General features: G+C 37.3%; 2 protein-coding genes across 2 annotated transcripts in view; one reads left to right on the top strand and one right to left on the bottom strand.

Moving 5' to 3' along the window:
* Window positions 1-18323, bottom strand: part of ELP4 (elongator acetyltransferase complex subunit 4) — a 145891-nt gene extending 127568 nt beyond the window's left edge. Inside the window, exons 1-3 of the mRNA XM_014949297.1 lie at window positions 18146-18323; window positions 10321-10356; window positions 1988-2109 (exon numbers count right to left, since the gene is read on the bottom strand). Of these exons, the coding sequence (XP_014804783.1) occupies window positions 1988-2109; window positions 10321-10356; window positions 18146-18323 (336 nt within the window). The remainder of the gene's footprint in view (window positions 1-1987; window positions 2110-10320; window positions 10357-18145) is intronic.
* A 119-nt stretch (window positions 18324-18442) lies between these two features.
* IMMP1L (inner mitochondrial membrane peptidase subunit 1) overlaps window positions 18443-22700 on the top strand; it is a 39362-nt gene continuing 35104 nt past the window's right edge. Inside the window, exon 1 of the mRNA XM_014949268.1 lies at window positions 18443-18502. The gene's annotated coding sequence lies outside the window, so the exon portion shown is untranslated. The remainder of the gene's footprint in view (window positions 18503-22700) is intronic.

Raw genomic sequence — 22700 nt, 5'->3', positions numbered from 1 at the left:
TTGATATGTACCATATCTACATTACCTTCCCAGCAAAGAATACAGTCCAATCAGATACTGAAAATAAATTAATTACTACTCTCATTAAATAAAATGCAAAGTTATCCAACAGTCAGGTATGTTATATTAAGATCCTGACTTGGAGACATCCAAATCCCACACAGCTCATTTTTGTGACAGGAGAGGACTTCTTGAAGCATGTTAAGGTCCTCTCTTTTAAAAGCCAAGGGAGGCAGTCACAGGGAAAAGTCCTGTACTTGTATGATTTTCAGACCTAACCGTGGCCAGTGCCAGTCTTAGATTGACTTTTACAAGTCAAGTATGTTTTTAGGCAACATATATTAGCATTTCAAGAAGTGCCTACGGCTGTGAGGTGTGAAAGTACATAATTTTCTAGATTGATGCCTACCATATTACAGGGTTACTCCACTGAAGCAATTTCAAGGTAGCAATACAAATCAGAGAAATCAACTCTACTGTGCCTTGCCTGTTAAGCAAAGGAAACGTTGAATAGTCAAGGTAAAAGCAGAAAAGCATAGACAAGAGTACTGTTGGATATATAAACAAGCAAATGGAGGATGAAAACAGGCTGAAATTATGTTTTCCTTAACTTCCTTGTAGTAATACTGTCCATCCATTTATAATCTCTCATTAGTAACACCACTATGGAGTTACAACTGAGGAATGCAGTATTATTACCTACTGGCTACCCCTGAAAAGTAAGAGGGAAAAAATATACCAAATCAGACAACACAGCTCAATAAGTCACATCAAACTACCTGACCAGAAACTCAAACTGATACAAGAACAGCTGTATGTAATAACGTCTGGTGATTAGCTTACAAAAGGATAAAGAACAGGAGCTAGGAAAAATAGGACGTGCTATGAACAATTGTTTCAGAAGTGAATTAAAGAATAAAATGTGTGTTAGCCACTCCATTTTAAGAAATGCTAATGCAATAAAATAAAAATATTAATTTGAATAATTTCATTTTGATGAGAAGAACCACAATAATTATGTATGGTACAGAGTCAATGTCTTGATTATCAGATATTTAAAAACAACTATTATTAACAAATATAGCATGTTCTTATGTAATTCATACTTCACAATGAAATTATAACCCATTTGTTTACGCTATGTTTTAAGCATAAGAACAAATGATAAATATTTCACCTCTAAATGAACTATCTTTAGGTTCAAGATGATAAAAAAATGACTAGATTTTTCACAACCACAATCACATAATTTCATTAATAACATACTTTTCCCTGATTTCTGAAGATAATATTGAACAGGTAAAGCACAGAATCTACCATCACTAGGTAAGAAAAAAACCGTAACCACTTTGTCCAGAAATAGTCTCTGAAGAATCTTAAGGAAATAGCCAGACTTCACTTGATGCAGAAGTAATCAGTAAATTGTATGTTACTTTTGATATTAGAAAAAAGCAGCCTTAGGCAGACATAAAATATTTAATGAAGTTTTGTAAGATTATCCTCACACTTCAGCACTTTTTGCAGTGTTGATCAGGCTTTTTACCTTATATAATTTCCTTATAATTGAAACCATCAGTGTTTGATTAGGAGCTCACTGAAGTCTGAAAGGAACTTTTCTATATGACCTGATCCAAAGCTGACCATGTTTCTTAGTAGAACAAGGACAGTCAGAATGAAAGATACATGTAAAGGAAGTTGTAAAAATGTTAAATGATACTCTCTTCCATAGGAAACCACAACAAATATCTATACAAATTGTACACTGTTTCATTGTACACCTTAATATATTGGAAGCAGCTTAACTACTCTTCCTGATAGGCAGATGGAAACTGTAAACAGTTGGATTTACTCAAACCATTCAACTAAGCCAGGTAGTCTGTCTTGGTTTTGTCCATAATCTTACTACACAATATACACACTTTAAAATGTATTTAAATTCATTAAGAGATTACAGCTTTACTTGTCAAAAGCTATGAGTCATCATTACCTTTAAGATGTTGTCAGGACGCTCTTTAGCAGAAGCAACAAACAAGTCATGTCCACAGACAACTCCCTCTGCCAGAAAATACTTGAACAACAAATTGGAGTAAAGACCGTATTTATCTTCCTCTGTAAAAACAAGAACGGTTTGAATTTTTTCTTATTTGTTAGATAAATCACCCGCCTCTATTTTCACAACACTATAAAAACCTTCTTGTGGTCTACCTCCTAGAGTATACAATGTGCAAGAGAGATAATAAGTAAAATATGATTCCAAAGCATTAAAAGTAATGCTTGCAAACATTGTATTCCTAATTTTTCAAGCCAGAGAAATAGTTCTCAATCATGTATTTGATTGTAAGATATGGATGGGATACAGCAATAGCGTTGTCTTTTGAAAAGCATCCTTCACCAGCGAGAAGAAATAGCCCATTCTACCTTTTTTTTATCTCGTTGATGCTGAGCAGGGAAACCTCTATGAATTCAGGCTGAAAAGGGTATGGAAGACACATTACAACGTAAATATCACTTTCCTAAATGTCCTCTGTATAATGGTAGATCTTTTCATTTGGCTTATGGAGTTTTGCTTGAAATAGAAACAGTTCAGCTGACGACTTCCACTAGGCCTCAAAACGCACCCAAGAAACTTAAAATTCCAAAGCAGAGAAAGCTCCCTGCATCTTACTGGTGGAGACAGTGTCTTTTGAGGATAAGGTAAAAACTCCTGTGTCATGCTTTTTTCTTGCAGGACCTGACAACAGAGGAGAGTTGGGAGGTGACCATACCCACCGAAGTACAGAGGACAGTGATTGTGAAAGGGAAGAGGTCCAATGAGAACGTGCACTCCCAGGATGCTTTTAAAAATGTAATTATATTTGGCATACTAAAGTTATACAAAGTTATCATATTGCATCTGCATTTATTTCAAAACTGTGGCGACTACAAAAACAGTCAAAAAAATAGACATATTGAAAAACCAGACAATTTGCAATACCATTTTTGAAAGCTATCCAGAGCAAAGTTATGAACACATTCAAAAGACACATGAACTTACAGTTTAAGAAGTGACAATACTTGTTAACAGACATTGTGAATACCAGCCTACTGAAACAAAAATAGAAACCCCCACTGACTTCAGAAAGGCTAATATTTCCTTCAGCTTCTTTGTTGTAAGTATCAGAAATTACCAGAATGAAAAAGTCCTAATGAGCTTCATAGCATTAAAACTTATAACTCAAAACTATGGGGGAAGTGAATGAATTGAATTCAAACTTGAACCATCTCTGATTTTCTTTATTTTTAGGAAGTATAAAGAATAGCCATGTTAAGGCTAGCAAGAAGAATTACTAACAATACAAGTACCCAATTAATTGTCCAGTAAAAGTTTAGATCATGCACTTTGGAGCAACATATTTTTGACATTAATTTAGAAAGATAACTGAAATATTTTGTTTGGGAGAAAAGTAAATGCAGCAGTGCAAGATTTCACTTTTTCATCTGTTAATCTGGCTGCTGGAAGATAATACACAGCGATGTTGTGGCAGAAAAATACAGAGACAGATTTTTCTTTATACAGAACCAACAAGACCCTTAATCCATTCTTTGTGTGACTTGGAAACAATTTCCTCCCTCTTATGAATCATATATGAAAATATTAAAAGAAAAACCACAAAACCAGTAACAAAGGCTGAAAATAAGCAAGTTGTCATTCACATCGAACTTGTAAAACATCATAAAGAAGGAAAACAAAAAGCATATAACTTTGTTATGTACCAGAATAGTATGTTTTGGAGCTCAAGAGTCAAAAAGAACTAATGAGTGAGACAATTTTGTCAGACCTCCCTCACTTTGAAAAAAAGAAGAAAAGGAACACTAGCTGGGTGTTCTGGAAGGATCCTCAGCTGGAACATTTACGTCATCCTTGGTCAATCAAAACTCTTGATTTCTTATTTTTTATCTACAGGTTAAAGTTCACCTTCTTCACCATTTGAGGCACAGAAACACTGAGTTGTATTGCATATGGACAGGACTTAACTGACATTTCTTGGAGTATAAGTCAATTTAGTCCAAGTATTTTATTGTTTGTGTATGTGCATGCAACTATACAGACAGTCTTTCCGGATCATCATTTTTGATATTAATTATTCATTAGACAGTAAACAGCATGCTCAATTCTGTGCCGAACATAACATGGAAACTCCCTAAAGCATGGATAAATATAAGAAATCACACTGTGTGATGATGATTATTTAGCTAAAGTAAGAGGAAATAAGGCTGTAGTAGATATGAAGAATTTTTACTCCAATTTCATTTGAAATGCTGAAATATTAAAACAAACTATAGAAGTGAAGCAATGGGGAACAGGGATATAAACCCTTTGACTGACCTAACAAAATGAATCACAGTCTTGGATAAGTGATAAGACTTATTTGTAACATAACAGGACTAAACAGGTTCTTACACTGCCATACCCTTCCCAAACATATTTTGCAACGCAAGAAGGAATTTTCAATTTAATAAATTAAAAATATTTACATTCAGTGTAAGGACACATCATTGTAGCACTAGCCTTTCCTTTAGTCTTCTTACATTGATTTTCATAACAGTAAACTTACAGTTAAAATAGGAAATGAACTATTGGAGAGGGATCTAAATATAAAACACCTCAGTCTGCTACAGTACTCTAAGGATTAAATGTGTCTCAGAAAGCCTTTACAAACAGTGCATCTTGAATTGTTAAAGTCAATGCATCTGTAAGAATCCCTCAGTTCTTCAATTTGTCACATAGAGGATGGCTTTTTATTGATTCATTTCTAGGTCACTAAACTTTTGTGGTATTCAAAAGATCTAAAGTGCACCCATATGGGGCTTTTCTGATAGCATCCATTGTACCCTGGCTTCAATAGTTACGTTACTATTGAAAGCTATAGGAGTACAGCCTTCTTCTTGTAAATAAACAAACAAATCATTTAGCACAGGTACTTCAGTAGCTCACCAATTACTTTCATAGATAAATTACATGAAATACTTTGAAGTATATTTGTTTTCTGATAATGCTTGGACTTACTACCTTGATGGCTAGGATAAATTCTCAAATGTTATCTTTATTTTTCCAACTTACATCCACATCCAAAAGAACTACTTCCATTCTATATGTGTAGGAACTAAGATTTAAGTGCATTTTACTCGGCCAAGATACTTAAGACAAGCTTGGCCCATATCTTTATTCTTGGCCTCCACAGTAAAGAGCTGTCCTTCAGCAGCCTTCATTGTGAGCTTTACTTCGAGCTAATAAGACACATAAATAAATAAGACTCCTGCAGCTGCACTCTTTTCTGGGTCCAGTCACTGCAAGTCACACAACAGTCCCCAGTTTTCTCCGATTCTTTTTGAACAAAGAGTGTTCTACAGCTAAGTAGCAGGTGAGTAACTAGTGAAGCGTAAAACTACACAAGGAAAAGAGATTATTTACCTAGAAGTTATGCATATTGTCTCCAGGACAAAACCTCTTCTGATCCTACAGATAAGGACATAAATAAAATAGTTTATTGTGATCGTTATCCATTGGTCTCTTTGCACAACAGCACGATTTCATGGCTAAAACAGTCATGAAGAAAAAGCAGTACTGTCAGTATCAGTACAATGAATTCCAACATGCAACCATGTTGAAAATTAAGGATAAAGACCAATTCCTATTTATGCCTCTTTTAATCCCTAGACTATATAGGCTACATAAGAGACATTCTCAACACCTTTGTGTATGGACTGTCTGTAGCTACTGCTCAGAGAAATCTGTGGGTCATAGAATTAGATACAAAATTTTAAGGCATCGGAGTTTAGCTGGAGTACACAAGACAGCAGATATGAGCGAGGCATTGTAAACATATAATTTATATAAAAATCAAGGATAAAAATCTCATCTAATTATGGAAATTAATATGTAAACGTGTGGCCTTAAAAACATCTCTATCCATAACAGCTCCCTCTGCACAGAAGTATTCATTTTCCAAGGGAGGGATAGAGAGTAAGCACTATAACTGACAGAGGAACAAAAAGTCAGGAACAAAATCCACTGTAAGGTAACAAATATGTACAGATCATACTTATATCAGCTGCTTTTTAAACATCAGCATATTAAATGGGATGAAGGTCTTAAAAAACTCCAGAGATGACTTGCATTATAATTGCTTGAAATGATGAAAGTTATAAGAGGTAAAAATAAGACTGCAACAATGTAATGTACAGATAGCTTTTTTTTCCCCCTCTGTACAAAGTCTAGACAGGTTGCCCTAAAGCTGCCAAAAGCCTGTCACAGCCTATCAGTATTGATCATTTCTTCACCAGATAGTTCAACTGTATGGTACTGTGACCTAAGGTGTGTCTTTCTGTAGCTATGAAACATCTCTCTGAATTGCTTCAGGTTATAAGATGCGATTATTTTAATAATCTGAAATTCCATTTAAAAGATACTTTACTAATGTCCACATTTACTAAGCTTGAGGGGATATACTCTGTGTCACTTGCATTTAATTAGCACATGCCAAAACGGAGTTGTCAAACATGTAAGTTACAATATTTGGCATTTGGCCATACTTCAGGAAGGTGAATTCTGGTAACTTGTATTTTGTAAAATTATATTTAGCAAATCACTGTTTTGTACCTCTCCGGAGATTATCTTTTCCAACTTTAAAAAAAATGATAAATTTAATTATATTGACAAGTGAAGAGAGCTCTTAGCAGTCAGGTTAAATTGCATGTCTAGCAAAAATAATAGTAGCTAATTAAAGTAGCTGAAATTGCTTCAAGGCTTAGAATGTACAAGTATAGACCTGCTTTTAACCAGACAACTTTAACTTTTAATGATTGACCTTAGCTACCAACACAAACCCTCCTACTGATAATCTTTAAAACATTTAGCCATCAATGACCTTGTCAAAAGTAGAGCATCTTAAAGGTATGTAAGAATAAGTATTTTATAGGGTACCCAAGACAGACCTATTTGAGTGTAACTCACTATGCAGAATGTTACAGAAACAAGGCTTTTATCTAAAAACCAAAAGACCATCCTCATGGAAACTCTTCCTGAGGCTGGCAAAACAGATACACAACAGTACTTTGGAGAGGGGAAGGGAGGAAGGAGGTATTTAATCAACAGCTACACTATTTGTTTTGAAAGGGGAGATTCTTCTAGAAAGCTAATCTTCTGGTGGACCAGTTTAAGATGAAACAACAAACAAGTGGTCTCACATTCATATTGAACAAGCTCTTTTGAAAGTCTTCAAATTTCATTTCACATGGAATCAGAATGCTTGTTTTACCACTTCTTATAAACCCAGTACAGTAAGATCTTTTGAAATTAAAGTACTAGTTAGAATCCAAACCATTCTTTCTATATGAACAAAACCCAGGAAGTTTCAAGTTCCTCTAGTAGGTAGGATCTTGCATGAGACTACCACATGCCTCAACTCCCTAATTCTCATATGAATAAACCACTGTCAAAAGAATATATTATAGAATTAAGTTCAACTGAAAATCATGATGCTCTTTACCAAAAGTTAAGATTAATAAAATTGTGCACTTATATTTCAAAGAATATTTTCCAGTCGTATCAAGTAACCTGTGCCAGTACTATATCTTCAGAATGCAACAATTAAAATATATTAATACCCTGAATATACTATTATTTGGTTAAATTAACCAGATAATGTGTCAAATAATGAAGATGAGCATTTAATTTGCAAAAGGAGCTAAGCTAAAAGTAATGAATTTATTCTTGCCTTAGAGAATGTTGAAGGAAGGGGGAAGAATTTAACCTTTTTATAACACTTGGAGTACAACACAGAAAGATCTTCCTAGAGGTTTATTACTGACAGCTTCAATCCTGTATAATATTAAGCTTGCCTAGACTAATCTCATGACAGAATTTTTTTGTATACTGACAGGATATTCTAACAATGAGCTTACAATTGCACCTGCACCAACTTTAAAAATTAGTCTAAAAATTTTTAGACCTATGAGTCATGAATAAGTATAGTTCTTACTTTAAGACTTTTTGTATATAATTATATGTTTCGAAATAATATATATTGTAAGTCTTATTTGGGAAAAAAATTAGTTTTCAAATCTAGAGGAGAGATTCTCCATGTTTCTGTGAAGGTAAGTTTAATATCAGATCACAAATAAACAACCAACATAGGGGATAAGTAAATTGAAACCCACCACTCAGTATCGGCAGCTATGCACTCAGAGGAGGGCAAAAAAAGCCCAGGTAAAAATCCTATCATTTTCAAATCATTGAGTCTTGTCATCTCTTTCACTAGAACACAAAGCTCACTGCCTTTGTACTCGCTCCATCTGGTGCCATTAAGGCCAGGTCAAGTGGATAGCTAACCTTATGCTCAGCAGTAGCCAAAGGTAGATATTTAGGAAAAGGTAATAAGAACTGAACAAGCAAATGTGATGCTTCACTCATGCACTTGCTCGGCCTCCCACCACTTGTAGCTCAAGGACTTCCTTAGCTGGACTTGGTATCTACTAACCCAGTAATGCAAATTGCTTTCTCTTCCATCAAGCTGCCCAGTTTCCCACCAAGACCAGTATTTATTATTCACATCCACAACGCCCTATGGTGAAGTATTCCACCACTTAATTGCATACTGTCTGAAGAACAGCTTTCTTTTGCTTAATATAAATTTTCCAGCTAGTAGGTTCATTTGATGCCACCCAGTTCTTCTACTGGAAGGGGCAATGAATATTGTAATGGGAAGTCAAAACATAATATAGTTTCGTAATCCAGAACCTGATCTAGAAACTAATCTAGTTTCATAATCTCTGATCTGTGTAAAATACGATAGTTTCTTTTTTTTTCCTTCTTTCTTTGTCCATAGCAAGATTGCAGCTTTTCTCAAATGAGTAAGAAAAGCAAGATCTTCATTGAAAGCAATAAAAGAAAAATCTTCTATCATTTTTTCCTGAATTCACAGAAATTTGGGTGAAATTTCATAAGAAAATTAAGCTTAACTGGCACTACCTGCCTTGAAAAAAGCCATGTACTTTCCCTCCTAGTCCTCACTGTGCAGTCCTTCTTTCCCTTGTGCTGGCTCTGGTACTCATCTTGTGTGTTAGTGAGCTGATTCAGGTCACTAAACAGGCAGAAAAGCCTCCACTCTTTAACTGGGTGAGTTTTCTGTTCACTTGGAGAGCCGAGAGTTGAAAAGCACTAGTGCACAGGACAGGACTGAATAGTCAAGAATATCATAACTACAAGTGTTTCTCTAATAACCTTTGATTATTTTTTTTCTTGCCATATCTATTCTTTTTGCTAGGAAATCAACAAGCTTGAAAGTTTCTTGTGAGAACCATTAATCTGATAAGCATTACAAATCCCCAAATCACATTCCTATCACCATTCAGTCCTTATACCATTTTGAAGTAGTTTTGTATCCCTAGAAGCCGAAGACTAACGAACTGAAGTGACAAATCAGATGGTATCTCCTTCAATCTCTCTTCTGCAACAACAGTTGTCTTTACTCATGTGCTGAACCTATAAGGACTTACAAGACTAGCTTGTAAGAAGTTAGTCTTCCCTTGCAATTGTGGTTTTGGCTGCTTAAACTGAGGGACCTGGGAAATGTTTCCTGGCAATAAGTTTCAGTATGTATCCTGGGGATATGAAGACAAGATGTATGTGTACAGCAGTCCTCTTCTCCTTTGCTACACTTTGAATAGACAGGAAAGCTGGGAATCTCAGCTGCACTGGAGACGTGGTACAGTCCACACAGACAGTTTTGATGTAGCCTGCAAAGGGAATTCTGTTGTAACCCATTTAATGACTTCAGTGTGCCTCATCCACATCCTGACAGAAAGCAGTCTCCCATCAGCTTCCTCTTTGTTGATTCTGGCTTCCAACAGATTAAAAGATTCTTTATTTCACAGAATCTTCCTCAGAAAGCAAAATGAAAAAAAAAAAATAATCTTTGTGATGATAAACACTCTGAATCTTGCAGGAAATCAAGTAGATTAGAAAATCTTAAATAATTTGAAAATTTCCCTAAAATGTCTTGAAATTTGCTAAACACCCAACTTTCAAAGCGAATTCTACAGTATTCTTCTTGGGAGCTCAAGCCTGTCTAAAAGTAAGGTCTTGATCCACCTGCAGTAATTCTTGAAATAGACATTAGTCCACTCTGAAGGCTATCCAAAGAGAAGGGGCCCAAAAGTTAAACTTCCTTAAAGCCTGAGTATAAAAAACAATGATAAGACAGGTTATATGGTAAATACATTAAACTGAGCACAACACATCAGAATATGGCTTTAAATATCTGTATATTTTATACTAACCAATAAGAAGAAGGGTTCCAACAGCTACGCCTCCACCTGGAAACAAAAAAAAAGAAGAATAAAGTAAGACTACATTTTAATACTATGTTAGAGAACAATTAAGTTTTCTTAGTTTATAAGTCAAAGAAAGGTGATAACGGGGAATTTAAAAATACAAAAGTGAAAAACATTTTAATTACCTTTGCAATACTTCCTACAATTCTCTATTATGAAATAATTATACATTACATGTAATTATATATTACACATTACAATTACTTTCACAATATACTGTACTATCATCATTGTGGTGAAAAGATCCTGCAGAGCTCTACGCAACTATGCTCAAGTACTACAATAATGAAGTATGGTCTGAGCAAATGAATTTTTACTTGGATGACTCAAGTGAGTAAACATTCTCCAAATTAAACCCTTACTAATCACTATCAAGTGATATTCCTTTGTGTCAAGAACCATGTATGTACAGTGACCTACTAAAAAGCTAGCAAATTCCCACCCAAGTCAGTCATGCAAAATCCCAACTCCACTGGTTTTTATCTTATTACTGAAAACTGACATGACAATAAGGCAGGTAGGATTTCACCCAGCGAAACCTGGGCTGACAGATCAGAAACATCATAACACATATCTGAATAAAAATATACTATTACAGTGTTTTATTGTATGTCTTGGACATAAAAACAACTCTATGAATGCAGTTGATTGAAATATTTTTTAAAAAAATAAAAACACATTTTTACAGATTTATACATGGCCACTATTGTTCTTCTTTCTTTTCGTTTAGACAATTACAATCAATGCTTATGCTCCAATCACAGATGACTGAATGAATAATAGACAGATTACTTCAAATATGTTCATCACAGATGACTGAATGAATAATAGACAGAACAGATTACTCCAAATACGTTTGGATACATAGATTCTTACCCCATTGATCTCAATAGTGTGGAGGACCAGAAAAAAAATTATCTTTGCACTCCCATCCTGACTGCTTTATTTCCTCCTCAAAGAGACAGCAAGCACAATTATGTAACAGCCGTTTAAAGGGTTGTCCCAAAAAGGAATTTTAACAAAGATGGTGAAAGAAGAATCCATATTTTATTTTAGGTGAAGAGTAAACTGTTTTATAATCTGTATTCCAAGACTAAAAATAGTGGAATAACTTCAAATCAGACTACAAATATTTTGTTGAACAATCATATAAGACTGTGACAGGAAAGCTCAGAATTCCTGGAAGTGTTCAGGTGGCCATTTGTACTGAGCCTATTGCAGTGTTTTGCATGAGGGAAACCACAGTGTATCTTCTGCTATTCCATACTGCTTTAAAAGCAAGTTAGGAGCAAACTGAATCACATCAGCACAATATCCAAAGCTCTTGATGAAGTCAATTCTGGACTACATAGATGGACTAGTGAACAGCATAACTCAGTCTATCAATTTAAGAGCTTGTTAAACTTCACCTGATATTGAGTCCAATAGGGATTGGATCAATTTCTTAATCTTTAGCTCTGCTGTCGGGATTACAAATGTTTGTAGCACCTGTAACGTTGATACGTAACCAGAAAGAAGAGAAAGAGAAAATTTCTCTCCTGCAAGCCAAAAAAAGAAGAATCCATATTTTATTTTAGGTGAAGAGTAAACTGTTTTATAATCTGTATTCCAAGACTAAAAATAGTGGAATAACTTCAAATCAGACTACAAATATTTTGTTGAACAATCATATAAGACTGTGACAGGAAAGCTCAGAGTTCCTGGAAGTGTTCAGGTGGCCATTTGTACTGAGCCTATTGCAGTGTTTTGCATGAGGGAAACCACAGTGTATCTTCTGCTATTCCATACTGCTTTAAAAGCAAGTTAGGAGCAAACTGAATCACATCAGCACAATATCCAAAGCTCTTGATGAAGTCAATTCTGGACTACATAGATGGACTAGTGAACAGCATAACTCAGTCTATCAATTTAAGAGCTCGTTAAACTTCACCCGATATTGAGTCCAATAGGGATTGGACCAATTTCTTAATCTTTAGCTCTGCTGTTGGGATTACAAATGTTTGTAGCACCTGTAATGTTGATAAATAACCAGAAAGAAGAGAAAAAAAAATTTCTCTCCCGCAGGCCAAAAAGCATTAATATCGTTGCATAATAACACCTGAATTAAAACCACAACAGAAACATTTTGTGATTTGTACATGGATGATGTACCATCATTTGAGCAGTACATCACAGTGCAAGTGTTTAGTCAGTTACTAATTTCATAGTTGTTGTTCACCATATCACAGATTTTTTAAGCTATGCTTCTGAGTCAAGATGTTCAAATGCCTTAATATTTACAGCAGGCTAACCAAGTCATCAAGATTTCCTAGATATTTAAAAAAACCCTAAGAACTGTTTATCAGAAAGTTAGAATTCCTCATGAAATCCCCATGCTCTCATCCAACAATTTTTGTTTCATTTTATTTGTTCAGGAGATAAATGCAAAGGAACCCAAAAGATGCACTAGAGAGTAAGGAGAAAAGACCAAAAATCAGAAATCATGCAGACAGTCTCAGAAAGTTAGAATTCCTCATGAAATCCCCATGCTCTCATCCAACAATTTTTGTTTAATTTGATTTGTTCAGGAGATAAATGCAAAGGAACCCAAAAGATGCACTAGAGGGAAAGGAGAAAAGAAGACCAAAATCAGAAATCATACAGTTGATATGCTTCCAATATTCACTGCATTCAATTGTTCAGGGAGACAGAAAGCACATGTTACTAGCAACAGTTGTGTTAAAATTAGCACATGCTCTATACAGCATGTAATAAAAAATAGATCCAAATGATGAGATTTTACCAAATCATAGCTTGACATGGACAAGCTGATCAAAACTGCTTAAGCAACATATTACCTCATGGCAATAAGGACTTAAAATCTTGATTATAAAAAGCTACTTGTAGCCATCACAGAAGTAATGTGTTACCTCATGGCAATAAGGACTTAAAATCTTAGTTATAAAAAGCTGACTTCTGGCCATCACAGAAGTAATGTCTCTTCTGATTTTAAATTGCTTGCACAAGAGAGAATTTGTTTGTCAAACAGTACATCAGCGCAGTCAAAATTCTCACAAGTTATATTTTCAGATCATCAATTGTACTGCCTCTTTCTACAAGCTGGAGTTGTTGCAATGTATGTGCACATACCCTGGTTGCTAAAGGTCAGAGGATTGGCTTTACATTATCAGATGTAGCGAACAGTTTGAACAAGAGTATTCTATTCGATGGAATGTAAAACTATTGCAGTCACCATGGTTACAAATTCATATTACAATGAGCAATAATAATAGTAAATTAAGCAAAAAAAAAAAGAGACAAGGGGAAAAAGAAAAAGGAATGTTGATAGTATAATAATAGTAAATTAAGCAAAAAAAAAAAAGAGACAAGGGGAAAAAGTAGGGGAAAAAGAAAAAGGAATGTTGATAGCATCAAAAGAAAGAGGTAAAATCTTCAAGTTTCCTAAGAAAACTGCTGTGAACTTGTAATTCTTTCTTATTTTGCTATTTTAATTTTTCTTTGCCAGTATCTAAGGCACTACTAAATGTAAACAACGAAGCAAGACTCTGACTTGCCACATTGCTATCTACAGCCATAAGATTTAAGACCTTAGGGACAGAAACACAACAAACTTTACAGGTTGAGAACTGTCCCGATTATTTTCAAAGCGCACCTGTGACCTTTTTCAAGCTTTGCTATTTTAATTTTTCTTTGCCAGTATCTAAGGCACTACTAAATGTAAACAACGAAGTAAGACTCTGACTTGCCACATTGCTATCTACAGCCATAAGATTTAAGACCTTAGGGACAGAAACACAACAAACTTTACAGGTTGAGAACTGTCCCAATTATTTTCAAAGCATACCTGTGACCTTTTTCAAGCAGCTTGAAACAAAACATTCAATATCAAGCTTGTGATGGTTATTTTACACAATAGTTACAGCTTGTTACAGAGAACTGTTTCAGCACAAACCAGGCATATATGGTCTATAAACCTTGAAAGTAAACTTGAATGTAAAGCCTGGAGATCTCGAAAGTACCTTAATGACAACAGAAAATTTGAAATCCAGCATTTATCTACCACTTCTTTTTGAAAGGAAATGCAAATGCATTAAGGAAGAGCTAGCTATCAACAATAATGCAACAAATCAACCAGCAGCTGTAGGGTAAATGAAGCTCCTCCACACATCCTCTGCCTTTTTCTCTCTGCAAAAGATTCTAATGAGACCTCTGTCTGATAGCACCACACTTTCCCTTACTCATAGTTATTCATAAGCTGTATCTTCATGTTTGGCTAATAATACCACCTCTGGGTTGCAGCTTCTGGACAAGGCAATCTCAAATCCAAACTCAAAGTGTTAGAGCTAGAAGACTACGCCTGACAACAGTTAAACAAAAAAAATCTATGCAAAATATCAGATTAAAGCAGTCTATAGTAACTTCCATTGGTAATTTATGAAAAAAGGTTTGTCCTCAGTCCCTGGTATTAAGGAAGAGCTAGCTATCAACAATAATGTAACAAATCAACCAGCAGCTGTAGAGTAAATTAAGTTCCTCCACACATCCTCTGCCTTTTCCTCTCTTCAAAAGTTTCTAATGAGACCTCTGTCTGATAGCAGGGAACCACTGAAAAGAGTCTGGCTCCCTCCTCCTTCAACCCTCCCTTGAGATACTTGTAGGCGTTGATAAGGTCTCCCCTCAGCCTTCTCTTCTCCAGACTAAAGAGTCCCAGCTCTCTCAGTCTCTCCTCATAAGGGAGATGCTCCAATCCCTGAATCATCTTTGTAGCCCTACGCTGGACTCTTTCTAGTAGTTCCCTGTCCCTCTTGAACTGGGGAGCCCAGATTTATTTAACTGATTTATTTAACAGATTATTTAACTGCTAGCGGGCAAGATGAAAGGAAAAAATTAATAGTGTTCTTTGAGAAACACATAAACAACATTCTGCAAGACGTTTATGAAGCATTTCCACACACACATGAAAAGGACATGAAGGAAACCAAGTACAATACTTCTACAGAAGCTCAGTCAGTTGGTCAAGGGGTATGAGTACTCCCTTTTACTCAGCACTCATTACCTCACACCTGGAATACAATGTCCAGTTTTGGGCCCCTCAGTAGAAGAAGTAAAGATAAACTTAAGTCAGTCCGATTATTTAACTGCTAGCGGGCAAGATGAAAGGAAAAAATTAATAGTGTTCTTTGAGAAACACATAAACAACATTCTGCAAGACGTTTATGAAGCATTTCCACACACACATGAAAAGGACATGAAGGAAACCAAGTACAATACTTCTACAGAAGCTCAGTCAGTTGGTCAAGGGGTATGAGTACTCCCTTTTACTCAGCACTCATTACCTCACACCTGGAATACAACGTCCAAGTTTTGAGCCCCTCAACAGAAGAAAGAAGTAAAGATAAACTTAAGTGAGTTCAGCAGAGGGGCACTGAGATGGGGCAAGTGACCCAAGAGGAGTAGCTGAATGGGCTAGTTTAACTTGGAAAAGAGAGGAAGACCTAAGATTAGCCTGCCAGTACCTAAGAGAAGGTACTGAGAAGACAGTTGAGCTCTTTGCTGAGGTACACAGTAGGTGGGCAAGAAACAACTGGCATAAGTTGAAACAAAAAAAGTTCCAAGTGGCTATAAGGAAAAAAGAAAATTCCCTATGAAGATGATTAAGCGTTGGACTGGGTTGTCCAGAGAGGCTGAAAAATTTCTGCCATTATAGATTTTCAAGACTCAACTGGACAAAGCTTTGAGCAACTAGCTCTGAATTCAGCACTGAGCATGCTTTAAGACTGCAGCAGACAAATTCCTGAGGTCCCTCCCCAGCCTCCAAAACCAAGGGTCCTGTACAGGTCCACCTAGCTGGGTGGTCTGTCACAAACAATGCCTAATACCTGGAATCAATGGAAACTTTATTATAGTACAGCATGTTTGACATGAGTCTTTTCTGGCCTACCCAGTCAGCCTCCAGAAGTCAGTGATCTAAGGGCTAGGAGGTTAGCAAAGATTTAACACAGGAATAGAGAGTTTTCCAGTTTTTCAAAGACGCCACAACCCAAAAATAATTCTAAAAGTATTTTCAAAAGTTGCTATTCCTAGGGTTGAAGAACTTTCTTGGTGTTCAAGTGTAAAACTTACTAAGATCAGGAAATTACTGACGTGGGTTTACTGGAAGAAGTGTGCCCAGTTTCCATAACAAACCACTAATGATCTTAGCAAGTGGGAGCTGTCTACATATTCTGAATCATGCTGTACAAAATTCACTGTTTATAAAAAGGAATATGAAGAAGAATTGGAACATCCAATGCAAATCCTATATTTATGCAACTGAAGAGTCTTGTAAATTTCACTCGCTTTAATGAAATACTTCTCTCTTAAGGAGGAGAGCTGTCTCCACAAGGTTGCCAATCCCTAATGAAAGTGCAGGTGTTCCCTACCAAACAGACTCATACACACACACAAAAGATACAGAAGGGTGATTCTCCTTAAGGCTGCAAAAATTTCTTTATAAAACAGATCCAAATTATATTTTTTCCATTACTCATACAGAATATTCTCAGAAAGAAAAGTGGTATATTCCTATATTCCATATACTCCTCCAAGGATGAATGACCAATGCTAGAGTCAAGCCTTCCTCACCTAAAAGTAGTCCCATCTACATAGAGTGAAGATGTACTGCAACCATATCAGTAGTTAGCAAAAGGAGCACACAGCCCTAGTGCCTACAGATAAAGCATGCTGTTTATACCAGTGAAACAAATTAGATTCCAATCCAAGTAAATGGTGCTATTTCATGTCACGGCTTATAACATAGCCAAAGTCATGGAATCATAGAATGGTACAGGTTTACCAGTGAAACAAATTAGATTCCAATCCAAATAAATGGTGCTATTTCATGTCACAGCTTATAACATCGCAAAAGTCATAAAATCATAGAATGGTTCAGGTTGAAGGAACCTTAAAGATCATCTAGTTCCAACCCCCCTGCCATGGGCAAGGACACCTCCTACTAGAGCAGATCAGTCCAAGGAACTCTCTCTCATCATGGCACTGCCAGAAGGCAAAAGCAGATTCACACAGAGCATCATGGGCAGGGACACCTCCCAGTAGAGCAGGAGATCAGTCCAAGGAACTATATCTCATCTTGGCACTGCCAGGAGGCAAAAGCAGATTCACAGAGAGCAAGAACAGCATCACACCAGTGTAACTCAGCTATGCAGGGCCTTTATAATGATGCAGCAGTGGCGAGCAAGACAGAACAGACACACTGAGAGCCCAGTCTTATGGTCAAACGCATCCTAAAACTTGCCATACTGAAGAACCAGACCTACAGCACATTCAACGACAAGTCAATTCAGCAAACACGTTTTCCAAAACCGAAAACTTCAGCCCCTTTACTTGCGCCCGTTTGAAAAATAAGAGGAACGTGTGTCGATAAGTACATTTCCCGAGTAGCTTTCCACTCTCGAAAGGATGCTTAAACGGGTTTAAATGAGCGGGAAACGGCAATCTCCCCCTCCCCAAGCGGGCTTTGCGTCTGCCCCTGCGCCTCACAGGGCCCGGGGGGGCTCTGGGCGGGAATCCCACCCTGCTCTGCTCCCTCCTCTTTCCAACCTCATCCTCCCACCGACCCCGGGGACTGCGGGGAGGGAGGAAAAGCCTAAGGGAGTAGCTGCGGGTTACGGAAAGTAAATGACAGGCAGCGCCCGGCAAAGGAGAGGGCCGGGCGGGAGGGGTGAGGGGGGGGAGTGAGGGGGGGGTATCCCAGGTCCCGCTCCCCACCAACCTAGCACACAGTCCAGGGAGGGGAGCCCGCTGGAGAGCAGCAGCTGCCCGTGCCGAAGGGAAGGCCGGGTGCCCGCCACTGAGGCCAGCCGGCTGCCGGCCGCGGCTTTCCGCTGGAAGCTGGTGGCCCCACGGCCCCGCGCCGCCCCGCCGACCGCCGGGCCCACCGCTGCCGCCATCTCGGCTGCCCAGGGGTTGACAGGAGCCGGGGGACGCCGGGAAGAAGCGAGCCCTTTTCCACTCCACCAATGGGAGAGCAGCATGGGAAAGCCGCTACCCAATGGGAGGCCGCGTTCTTTGCACGTCCCGGGCTGAAGGGGCGGAGGAAGGGCTGAGGTGCCCGGTAGCGAGCAGGCAGGACCCAGGAGCTCGTGCATCCAGCAGACTGGGATATTATGCAACGCTCTGCACAATCCCAATCTATGGCATTTGGCCCAGTTACTTCAGCTTTATAGGCTTAAATAAAAACATGTTCTAAAATAAAGTGCAGATACAACTTCCCTTTGCCTACTTGCCACAAGGAGAATTTTAGGCTTGCTCTTTCCTTTTTTCGCCCCCCCCCCCCCCCCCCCCACACACACACACACACTCTTTTCTTCTCCTGGGGCCTTTGAGGTGCTCGAGGTGTCAGTGAGGCGAAGAGCCGTGAAGGGAGAGGGGCTCGTCTGGCCCCGAGTCACCGGAGCAGGCTGTGTGCCGCCCTGCCGGCATTGCCCGCTTCGGAAAACGCTTTTCTGGAAGGAAAAAGTGTTTGTAGAACAGTCTGGGTTTCTAATGGTATTTAAATAACTGTATGTAATACAATATATAAGTATGCTTAGAGTGTCGTCGCCGTCGTCCCCCCCCCTTGTTTGTAAATAGCCACGGATCTGTAATAAATGTACAGTTTAAGACCTCTCACGTGGATGCAAGATCTTTCAATACGATGGCTCTGGACTGTGCCATAAGCCAAGAAAAAGGTGCTTTATGTGAGAAATGTAACTTCTGTCCTTCACTAGCACTTGTTGTTGAATCAGCTGCTAATACCATAGAAAGCTACTTTGTGTATTTTGCAAGACCGGCATGTCCTTTACTCTGTATTAGCAATTTACAAACAGTAGTCTGTGGCCTTGGACATGGCAGCGCACAACTGCCCTAAACTCAGTGTGTGTAAGAACTGGTGAGATACCTGGATTTGTCACTTTCCTTTTTCTGTTCTTGTTTTATATAAAAACATTAAAATGTTTTTCATCTTAATGAAAAATTTTAGTATGCTTGCTTTATAAATGAGCACTTTATAATATAGTACTTTGAATTCCAGAGAAATCGCTATAAGCATGTAGAAGAGCCACTATCGCAAGTATTTGTCTATTTGTTTTTAATCTGTTAGTTTGTGATGCGTCTGAAACACTACTTGAATACATTTGCACATAGCTGGATGTACTAATGAGATGCTAATGTTGTAATTCCCACTGAATCTTTAATTTCAAGGAATGATTTTTGTTATTGCTATAAACCATGGGTTTTGAATACCTGTGGTTGTTGAACCTCTTTCAGTTGAGGGAAAAATCATCCTCATATTAAATATGAACATCACAAAAGAGCAGCAACACTTTAGCAGTTTTGAACCCCAAAGTTTTTTCTTCATATCAAATTCAAACTCAGGAGCATAAAGTTTCTGTATTATGTCTTCTCAGCTGGTGAAATTGCATTCATTTTGCTGCTGGCCAAACTTCCTCACATGTTAAGGAATGGACAGTTTAAGATCTTTGTCATCAGTATCAAGAGACGGTCTTAATGTTTTGTATCTGCTGCTAAACTGTGAAATATTGAGTAATAATTAATTTCAGATATAGATTATTTTTCAGTGAAAGTTAGAATTATTTTTCTTTACAGGAAAAAGTCAAAGGACACATCTAAAAACATGGCAAGAAAAAGATACCTATTCAGTGTCACTTCTGTGGGATCTGACTAATGATTTGTGAATATCTAGGATGGGAAAGGCTTTAACAAAATAAAGGCATGAAGCATAATTCACAGTTCTTTTAAGAGTTCAACAATCTGTTATTGGCAGTGGGATTCTATGGTGTAAATTTTGCATCATTGAGTGAAGAGGCTGAAACTTACTAAGAATTCTCCACTGTTGAAAGGTCCCATCAGCTCTTTGTTTTCTTACTGTATTGTCATTCTGGAGTCCAAATACCTAAATATTTCAGATATGAGTGCTTGCAGATGTGCGTAACTCTATTAAAAATTACAGTGTATTTATTGGAGAATGTTTTTAATAGAATGCTTGTAACTCAATGAGTATCTTTTTAAGTCACAACTTATCCCTTTGTCTCAGTATTTTTTTTTCCCCGTTCCAAGCAGCACGCTTCCTTTTGTTACTTCAGTGAGACAAAGTATTGCCTTGCTTGTTTTTCAAATAAAATATACTAATATAGGTTGCATGAGCTTTACAGAACAGGTGTAAACATACATCCAGGGCTGAGCTCTCTTCAATTTCTCATTACTACTACTCTGACAAATAGTGTCTATGCTTTCTTCCTTTTTCTTTCATCATTTTCCTACATGGCAATTAAAATTAGAGGCTAAATAATTCTTTCTCTTTCACTTTGGAGCTCACGTGATGAAAGTGTTTTGCAATTGGGAATAATTGTGCTGTGGTCCTACTATTTTTAGAATTTCTCGCATAAAGTGGAAGTTTACTGGAGATCTCAGTGTCTCCTGAGCTGATATAATAGGTCAGCGTTGCTAAAGGAGGAAGTCTCATTTCCCTTTCCTCCTCTTCTTCTGGTCCAACAAACTCTGGTGCTTCTCAGATCCTTTCTTGAGCTGATTCAACTCGCTAATCTGACTTGGAACTACCTATCAACTTTCTTAATAGTTTACTTTTGTCATACTGCTGAGTTGATGCAATAATGAGAAGTGCGTATACACACAGTGGGGAGGTGACTGTTGAACCTTCCACCTCTTGCTGACTGTGAACCTCGCAGCTATTTCAGATCTTCATGTATTTTTTAAATAAAGTGATATTTTTGTTATAGATTTTGTGATCCTTTGAAATATAGAGAAACTGTCTATTACATTGTACCTTATAACAGGAGAGACTGTTTCAGATATTAAAAAAATATGGAGAAGTAGAAATATTTTCTCGATATAAGAACTGAATGTTAAAAAGTATTGCAGTAGTTCTTTGAGATGTTAATTTTTTCCTCTGTCACATTAAGATGATGGGTACAGTTACTAAGTCCTACTGATTTAGAAAGCAGGTGGAAATAAGCTATTTTTCAAATATCCAATTAAAAAAACCACCTACATAATACAATAAATGTTTACAACTGAGTATGTGCTTATGAGTACACGACTTACAACATCTGACTTTACCTGCACTTCATTTCATACAAATAGAGAAGAAACTAATTTTATGGAAATTTCTTTATTTGAGTCAATGGTGTTTCATTTGCAGGAATAAAAATAGCTTTTTCACTCTCTTTGAATGATACCAAAGGTTTGCTTATGTTCACATGTCCATGTCCCAAAAGGTGAATTTCCAGCCATTGTCAAAGACCTGCTAGGGGCTGTCTGGCAGAAAGCAAGACCATAGCAATTGTAATTCTAGGTATTACTGTGTAAAACCCCTCATCCTCAAATACACATTAGTAGGTAGATAAGTCCTGCTATTCCTGCTCTAGGGATGGAATTGGAATGCAGAGGAACTGAAGAGCATGGAGAGGACTGCAAGTGATCAGGAGATGTCTTAGCCAGTTATTTCCTGTTAGCTGAGTTATAGCAACTGACTATGGTCACACTTAGCTCATTGTAAAATGGAGAAGTTTAAACCTTGGTGTCTAGATTAGGATGTTTCAAACTGTAGAATAATCATCATTTCTTTCTCGCTGATTGCATCATGTAGAGCTGACCAAATGTTTGTCAACTTGAACTGCAAATCTTAACTCTAGTATGAAGAAATCGAGCCCTCTACTTTCAATTTCTTGTAAACTTACTGATCCAATTCAGCTACTTGCCTATGCCAAATGCAGATTCTAAGATGGGTTAAGAGGATTTTGGGTGAGAATTCCCAAAGAAAAAAAAACCAGAGGGAATACAATGGGTGAGCGAGAGAGCAGTCAAAACATTTGGGAAAAGGTATGCTTGGAATTTGATCTGCAAGTATGTTTATGTTTGTTATTTCTCTTCAGAAGCTGTAGCCTAGGGTTTGGTGAAAATCCTAGTGTCCCAAAATAGCAGCACTTCTTAAAGTGTTTTTGAGGTATTTTGTGCTTGATGAGAGGAAGCACCTGTTTTGGCTGTCGTTTCCTCTTTTCTTTGGTTACTGCATGCAGCCCTGCATGGGTTGCAGATATAAACTCTTTGGACCTCAGTGCAAGCTGAGGCTGTATTGTTCAAGCAGCGTTTCTCAACATGATAATATTATTGATGTACGTGTTTTATATTCCTTGATTTCAAATGGCTGGTTTTGCTACATCTTAATTGTGTTTTGTAAAATTCAGTGTGTGCTCTAGTTCTTCCGTGGCAATGAGCAAAATGCTGTCCATTTTTGCCCATTTTATTCC

The sequence above is a fragment of the Calidris pugnax genome, unplaced genomic scaffold (genome assembly GCF_001431845.1).
Source record: "Calidris pugnax isolate Ruff unplaced genomic scaffold, ASM143184v1 scaffold177, whole genome shotgun sequence".
NCBI lineage: Eukaryota > Metazoa > Chordata > Aves > Charadriiformes > Scolopacidae > Calidris > Calidris pugnax.
The sequence above is the reverse complement of the archived record's forward strand: the minus strand, read 5'-3'. Positions and strand labels throughout refer to the sequence as shown.